Here is an 8961-nt window from a genome sequence, read left to right as displayed (position 1 = left end):
AGTTAAACATCAAAGGATTCAAGTGAGATTCTTAAACCTATATTATATGTCAAAGAATTTAGCTGGATTCAGTATCTACTGAAATTGAATGAGCTAAAGTTGCATGAATAGAATTCAATTGGGAATTATTCTGCAAAAGAATTTATCATGTATGATATAATATGAGGATCGCCAAAAACGTATCGTATGACTTTAGGCATGACGAACATATACCAATCTCTATTGATCTAAGTAAGGATCAACTAGATTGAGATCAAGAAAAACTTATGGTACTTGAAAAGGTACATAGATTAGTTCTTGATTCAAGGAAATAAAGATATGCTAAATATTGATGCTTCACGCATAAACACTGGCAAAGGATCAAGCAAAATCCCTTCGGAGTTAACCATTGGCAAGAACGAGCTATATGCATTGTGTTTTGAAATGGCAACATGGATTGGAGACCATGAGTTGTTGCGTGGGAAATTAAACATTAATTTCTATGTTCTGAGATACAGATGGAAAGTCTTCCACATATCTATGAACTGCTTGGATAAGTAAATCCAACCAAAGCATCACTAGCAACCTATACAGTTGAAGTAAAAGTAATTATTGCCTAAGAAGCAATGAAATAGGGTTGTTTAAGTTAAAGAGTTCTTCACTGAACTTGGGTGGATCACATGTCTGCTAACTTGATGGTTCTTCATTGCAAAATGCGTAGAACCACTATCGAAGTAAGAAAGACTAGATCACATAATAAACAAACTCAAAAGATCTTATCATCATATCTCGAAGAACATTCGATGAAAAGGATATTAAGATTGGCAAAGCATGATAACTAAACCTATGCAACAAGTGAGAAGCAACACTCACATTGTAGCACTGGAAATCAAGCATAGCTTTGAATTCCATGAACTGTTTTAAAGATGGGTTAGAGGCCCATGGTTGTAAAACGTAGGGGTTGAACATTTATCATATATGAAATTTATTTTCATATTCCATTTAATCTTGGTTTAGTATTAAATGATGAGTCCCTTCAATTTGACAAAATATTCAAGATAGACTGTCAGGACCAGTCCTGTGACTAAGAAATGTCTATCAAGTGAACTTGAATGTCAAAAGTTGAAAATGGTCCCTGGTCGGAATTTTCTATAAAGATGGACGCATAGAAAACGTTAGAGGACTAGAATGCAAGATGACTAGTAGTTCTGTTTCTTGAACTATGTGGACATGGCAATGTCATAATCATTTGCATAGATACTTACTTTGGGAAGACTAGTATCGGACAGACCTATGAAACTTTACTATAAGAGATGAAAATCTGTCATAAGTAAATTTCATTAATATTATTAGACACTAATCCTCAATACCTGAGTGATTTGAGATTACTTGTTTGAGAACTGCTTACTTTGACGTTGACCAACCGTCGCACCGTAAAAGGAGGCTATAAAGGCAACGCTCAGGTAATCACCTATCAAACGAAGTCTAATCTCAAGATCGCAAGATTGGGATTGTCCTCCATAAATCGGGATGAGATGCTTAAAAGTTGTACAAGGCCACTCGGAGAGCTAGAAACTGTAAAATGCATGGTCGTGCTCAGATAAATCATAGGCTATGATTATATGTTTATTTGATCAGTTGAACTCTGAAACCGATAAATACCTCTGGACGTAATAAGGATGACAACTCTTACCTTATGTTCAAGAGCAAGCATCGAGCGATAAAGGAATTAGGAAATGCACACTTGTCCCTAAGGACAAGTGGGAGACTGAAGGAAATAATGCCTTTGGTCCAAGTATGCATATAATGTTAAGTCTAATAAATGCGGTTCAGTATTAATTGACAAGTTAATAAATTCAGTGAGATCAAGTGAGCTGAATGCCTAGCTAGAGGCCGCTTCAGTTCAAGTGGAATTAATGATATTAATCCACAGCTTACTCTTGACTGAACCCGTAGGGTCACACAAATAGTACGTAAATGGATCAAGTATTTAATGGCATTAAATACTCCATCTATGGATATTCGGAATCGACGGATCTTGGTTTCAGTGGGAGCTGAGATCGTCAAAAGCAAGCAAGTGAATACTCCGGAAACGATGATGTTGCCGGAAACGGAAATATGGATCGTATCGAAAATATAAATATTATCCAAGTCGTAGATGTTGCCGGAAACGGAAACATGGTACGTATCGGAAAATATTATTGGAAATGGAAATATTGCCGGAATCGGAAATATTGCCGGAAACGCAAATATTGTCAGAATGGGAAATATTATCGAAATCGGAAAATAATTCCGGAAACGGAAATTTTAAATATTTGTTCGAAACGGAAATTAATTCCGGAATCGGAAATATTAAATATTGTTCGTATCGGAAATGAATTCCGGAATCGAGAATTTAATCGGAAGCGTATCATACGAATTAGCATCGGACGAGGCCTGCCAGACGAAGGCCCAGCACGAAGCCGGGCCATCGCCCAGCAAGCCAAAGCGCATCTAACACACGCCAAGCCTCGACCAGGCCAGCGCAAAAGCCAGGCCCAGCCGAAGCTTTGGGCGCGCATGCGGAGCAAGGGGCTGCGACGAGTGGGCCTTGCGCTGTGTGTGGGCCGTAAGGCCTGCGTGCGGTGCATTGTGTCAACTCGTGTGTGTTACTCGGAATCCTAAGGCTACCGGGATTCATCATGTGATTAAATCTAATCCTAATAGATAAAGTTTGTTTAATTAGAGTCCTAGTAGGATTATAATTAAATAGATTTGTATTCTAATAGGATTATAATTCCTTTCCATAAACTCTATAAATAGGTGCCTAGGGTCACATATTTACATCGAGAATTGAAGTATTCAAAGGTAAGATTTTGGAACAAAATCAGCCAAACACTTGCAACCCATATTAGCCGAAATTCTTAGAACCTTAAGGGTGATTCTAGTTGGTCAAGCTTAAGGCGGATCCGGACGTGCTATGGACTATTTATGGAGGGACGACACTTGGAGTCCTAAAGACTTTTTCTTGTTCGGTTCGGGCGCAGCTAGGGAGGGCACGCTACAAAGTGTATGCATCTGAATTATGCTAAATGATTATGTCTAAATAATATGTTTCCTGGCATTAAGGTTTTCCGCATGATTTATGTTTTATCATATGTATCATAACCTAACAGTTGGAGATTAGCAAGGAACGTGGGGATAACGGTAACTAACCGGTCCCTACTTTCTGGGGATCTTTTCAACGAACTATGCCGTTGGAGTCAAGCTATATAAGCAACGGGCAGCGGCCCTCAAAACACAAGTTAACTCAAGCATTCAAGCAATACAACAACATTATACTTTCTAGCCATTAACAAGCAATTATTGTATTCATTTACTTATTCGTAAAACACTCTTATTCACTTAGTTTCTTAGGATTACATAGTGGATTGATAGCCTCATAGCTATCCGCGATTTTTATCCCTATTCCTGGGTTTTCCGCGTCAACATCTCTTTGTGTCGTCTCTTCTTTTATCGCTTTCCGCATTTATTTACTTAGTTAGTGTCGACCCAAGCCAAGTGCCGCCCCTAGACGAAATTTGGCATAAACACTAATGTTACTTTATTTTATGTGTTTTAAACACGCTGGACTTATTTATAAGTGTGAACATGTCTCACTAGTTGGTCACATATAAGACTTGAGGTTGCCGAAAATATTTATGTATGTAGTTTTTTCACCTGCACCATCCTATTTACGTCGTGCACAGCCCTACGTCGTGTAATTTCGGGGCCCGTTTTTCCACTCGACGAGCTCGCTCTCGACCTCCTGTTTTATTGTTAGGGTTTCCAAATTAAATACAGCTCTCTCACTTTTTCCCCCCTCTCTTCGCAACTCAACTCCTCACTTGCACACTCTCTCCCCTCAATAAACACCGTCATCAATGGCGGCAGGAGAACCACCACCGTCCGCCGCCATCGTTATCTCAGAATCAACCCTAGCCCCGTCACTTATAAAGGGCCTAGCCTCCTGCGACACCTTAATCCGATCCAAATCCCTAAAAACCATTCTCAATTGGCTCTCTTCACAAACCCTAGTTTCCGACGATGACTACAAAAAGCTCTGGAAAGCCCTCTTCTACTGCATGTGGCACTGCGACAAGATCCAGAACCAAACCCAGCTTATCAGGCGTCTGTCCTCCCTCCTTCCCACCCTCCCTTACCCACTTTCTCTGTCCTATTTCTCCCACTTTCTTCTCACCATGCGCAGGGAGTGGCCCGGCATCGACCACCTCAGGTTAGACAAATTCTACCTTCTAATTCGTCATTTTGTGAGGAATTTGTTTGTTTTATTCAAGAATGTGAATTGGGATTTGGCTATTTTGGGAGAATTTGTTGGGGTTTTGGAGAAGAATGCGTTCTTTTTTGTTGATGATGATGGGAAAGGGGATAATGGGTTGGGAAACGGGGTTACTTATCATATTGTTTCGGTTTTTTGCGATGAGGTTAAGCCATTTTTGCCAGTGAATTTGGGGGTGTTGAATTTGTTGTTTCGCCCGTTTATTGGGGTTTTGAGTAGGAGTGATAATAAGGTTTTGGTTGGGAAAATTAAGAGTAATGTGTTTGATTACTTGATTAAGAATGCGAAAGGTTTCTTGGGGGCGAAAAAGTCGGGGGGAAGCAGTGAGGTTAATGAGGAAGATGACACGGTATTGTTCGGAACAATTGCGTTGGTAATGGGATTTGAGACGAGGTTTTATGAGTTAGGTTCATCGCCTGCATGTCTTCAGGGAAACAGGAAGGTTATTTTTGGGCTACATGAGGACTTTTCGAAGTTGGAGAAGGAGAAGGTGGCTTTGGGTATTGATGTTTCGCTTCCTGAGGTTGATGGTGAGGTGCCGCTGTTGGTTCCTATGAATGTCGAAGTGAATGAGGTTGAACAGTCGACTAAGCCAATCAATGAGTCTAAAAAAGCTTCTAAAGAAAAGAAGTCTAAGAAGAAAAGGAAGAAGAATGAGGGTTCCAATCCTGGTGGAGCAAGTGTGAATGATTCTAATGGAGATACTGAAATGGCTAACGTTGAGAGTGAGAATACAGTAGTTGAAGATGGAGGGAATACAGTAGAAGTTATCAACGAGGATTTGATTTCGAATCTCCAAAAGCAATTTGAGAAGATTGCTGCTGAGTCAGGTTTAGATGGTGATGGTGTGAGTGCACTTGAGTCTCCAACAAAGGTTCAAGTGAGTAGCAAGACTGCTAAGAAGCGTAAGAGATCAAAGTCTGTGTCGAATGCGGATTCCAATGGTGTTGGGAAAGAAGAAGCTGTGCTAAACACAGAGGACAAGAGTGGAAAGAGAGTTAGATTTGCTATGAAGAATAACATTGTTTGGAAGCCTCAAAATCCTTTACCACCACTAAATGTGAGGATACCTCCATCTTCAACACCTAGAGGCAGTGCCCTGAAGAAGGGTTTATCTCCGGGGCCAATTAGGGATTCAAGTCATGATCTTAAGAAGGGAAAGAAGAAGAAACCAAGTCCTCTGAAGAAATCTAAGAAGGTGAAGAGCATATCCCCCTCACTCAAACGCGTCAAGAAGAAGAAGGTGAAGCCAATGTCTGCTTAGATTGTGGATGAAGATTGTAGCAGTTAGAAGCTCTCCTCTGTTATTTGGTGTTAAACACTTTGAGGTCAATATCTTGTACTTGTGGATTTCTGTCTTGTTTCCTGCAAGATAGTAAGCTCGGCACTAAGCATGCTTATATAGTTGGTTGGATTTTCTATGGCTATGATTTTGCTTATGGTTATAACTTATATCGAAAAGGTAGAAAATTGAATTAATTCTTCTTTGCCCATGCTTTTCAGACATGTTTCGTGATATGAAAATAGATACTAAGTTTTTAGGTGAATCTCGACCATGAATTTTGTACTCCACTTTGTAACCTTTAGTACAATTTACTTTGTTTTTTCTAACGCAAAACAAGTAAGGCCTCTCTCAATTTGCTCTTCCTTCCATTTAGCGAAACTAGTTTGAATCTTTGAAATTCTGATCCTACTTTGAAAATTGTGTAAGGAAGTATTCTGCACAGGTCAGTGTGAAGATCATACATTTTGAACACAATTGTATTTGTGTATTGTGAATGGCCTCTCTGAATTGTTAATTGCTGTGTAAGTGACAAAATTTTCATAACTGGAAAGAGGATGCTCAAAGAATTGCATTGGTATTTCTTCTTGCTGATGAGGAAGGGTCCTTGATTTTATTAGGTTCCTCTGCCTTGGTTGTTCTGTATCAAGTTCCCTGATTAATGTTCTTGTTTCCATGTTTTAGCGCATCAGTTGGCTTATGAGTCGATAAATATGTCTTGTCATATACAGAGTACTTGTATGTATTTTAAGGTCCTTATATGCTTTATGATGAAATGATGATACCTTACTTTAAAAGCAAAGGGAAAGTGGTAGTTAGCCATCTTGAACTTTTAGCAAGAGATGTTGTACTGAACTTGATAGTCTGACATATGCACCAGTATTTGCCTTCATTTTCTTCCCACCTGTGATTCTATGATTCAATTTGTATCCGAAGGATCTTGAATCTTGATCGTGTTTGGTAGTGCTATTCTGCGTCTCACTTTTGTAGTCCTGTTTAACCATTTTCATGGATTTTAAGAAAGTTGAATATAGTACGGACTACATTGAAATATACTGTAGTACATTAAGAAGTTGAATATACTTCCTTTTTGCTGACATGGCATATGATTCACATAGTCTTAAAATCAGACACCAATTTGAAGCACTGAAGTGGGTTAGTTTTAACAAAGTCTTAAATCGAGTCTTCAAAAACTAATACTCAACTTAAAACTCAATATGTGAGTTAAATAAAATAAATTAAAATGTTATATTATTTGATACTCCCTCTGTATTTATTTAAGGGATACACTTGCATTTTCCGTTCGTATTTATTTAAGAGATACACTTGCCATTTTTAGTAACTTATCAGCCCCACCATCTAATTAAATAATACTCCGTATACCTACACTTCACCCCCACTCCCCACTCCCTAAAATGACATGGTCCCCACTTGTTTTTTTATTAAAATATCTATTCAACCCCACTTGTTTTATTACTTTATTTCATTCAATTCTTTTTCTTAATACCCGTGCTCGACCAAGTGTATCTCTTAAATAAATACGGAGGGAGTATGCTTTAAATGCGTTTGAGGGATGAATAACTAAATTCGAATGAGTCTTAAGAAGTCTTAAAGACATTTAATTAATTATGTATTAGTGGAAAGCTGATATGGCATATGAAAAAAGTCTTAAGATAAGACCCCCTTGATGTTGCTCTTAGAGTAAGATCAAGGGTCTAGTTTTAAAACTTTTTTCACATGTCATGTCATAATTTCACTAATATTTAATAATTATATTAGTATTAAGACTCACTAAGATTTAATCAGATTTAGCTGGTTCCACCCTTAAATTTATTTAAGACTTGTAAATTTATGTACTCCGTAATATATTATTTTATTTAACTCATATATTTAGTCTTAAGTTGAGTCTTAGTTTTTTCAAGACTGTCAAGACTCACCCAATTCAATGGTATAAATTTCTTTGTTTTATCTTAAGACTAGATGAGGCATATGTCATGTCAGCATTGAAGTGGGTGAGTCTTGACAAAGTATTAAATTGAGTCTTAAAAAACTAAGACTCAACTTAAGAGTAAGGGAGAAGTACTTTGATTCATTTTCCACGCATAAAAAGGTTGTAATGGTGAAAGTTATGCTTTTGTTTACACGTTTAGTGTACTAAGAATTAAACGAAGCTTTCGGTATGTATATGGGCCAAGAATGCAAATTACATATGGGACAGAATCAATCGAATTTGTGGAATTATAATCGTTTATGGTTACTCATTCTTTAGTCTTAACCACTGATCACATCTATATATCACATTAAGTCGTAAGGAATTAAAGACACATACAATTGGTATTCTATGTATGTACTTGTAATATTGAAAACTAAGACCCTGTTCTTTAGAATTGAACTGAACTGAATTGAACTGAATGCTTCTGAACTAAACTGAACTGAATACTTCTGAATTGAATTGAACTTAACATAAATAATAAATAATAAATAATAAATAGTAAATAGTAAATAGTAAATACTACCTCCGTTCCTTAATGTTCTTTACGCTTACTATTTGCACGGAATCAAATGCAATATTTAACGACTTATATATCCATTTTCGTATGTGAATTAATTATAAAAATTTGATATTTTGAAAGTAAATAACGAGACCAATCTTACATGATAACATTTTGATGTATATAACAGTGAGAATCCACAGTCAAAGTTTTCATACTTTGGACACATATTCCAAAGCGTAAAGAACATTAAGGAACGGAGGTAGTAGTAAATATTTAATATTTAATAAATATTTAATATTTAATAAATAATTAATATTTAATAAATAATTAATAATTAATAATTAATAATTAATAATTAATAATTAATAATTAATAATTAATAATTAATAATTAATAATTAATAATTAATAATTAATAATTAATAATTAATAATTAATAATTAATAATTAATAATTAATAATTAATAATTAATAATTAATGATTAATGATTAATGATTAATAATTAATAATTAATAATTAATAATTAATAATTAATAATTAATAATTAATAATTAATAATTAATAATTAATAATTAATAATTAATAATTAATAATTAATAATTAATAATTAATAATTAATAATTAATAATTAATAATTAATAATTAATAATTAATAATTAATAATTAATAATTAACAATTAACAATTAATAATTAATAATTAATAACTAATAACTAATAACTAATAACTAATAACTAATAATTAATAATTAATAATTAATAATTAATAATTAATAATTAATAATTAATAATTAATAATTAATAATTAATAATTAATAATTAATAATAAAATATTAATTACTAATTATTAATAATTAGTAATCTCTACTTAATTACTAAATAATAATAA

General features: G+C 35.1%; 1 protein-coding gene across 1 annotated transcript; it reads left to right on the top strand.

Moving 5' to 3' along the window:
- The first annotated feature begins 3768 nt into the window (after positions 1-3768).
- LOC110778938 (uncharacterized) lies at positions 3769-5776 on the top strand. Its single transcript, XM_021983470.2, has one exon. It carries the CDS (start codon positions 3882-3884, stop codon positions 5559-5561), a length of 1680 nt encoding a protein of 559 aa, XP_021839162.1. The 5' UTR covers positions 3769-3881; the 3' UTR covers positions 5562-5776.
- Positions 5777-8961: the final 3185 nt, after the last annotated feature.

The sequence above is a fragment of the Spinacia oleracea genome, chromosome 2 (genome assembly GCF_020520425.1).
Source record: "Spinacia oleracea cultivar Varoflay chromosome 2, BTI_SOV_V1, whole genome shotgun sequence".
Classification (NCBI taxonomy): domain Eukaryota; kingdom Viridiplantae; phylum Streptophyta; class Magnoliopsida; order Caryophyllales; family Amaranthaceae; genus Spinacia; species Spinacia oleracea.
Note: the sequence above shows the minus strand (reverse complement) of the source record. Positions and strands in the feature narration are given on the sequence as shown.

Excerpts from the sequence above, each read along its gene's own strand:
- LOC110778938 (XM_021983470.2), top strand. The coding sequence starts at position 3,882 with ATGGCGGCAGGAGAACCACCACCGTCCGCCGCCATCGTTATCTCAGAA.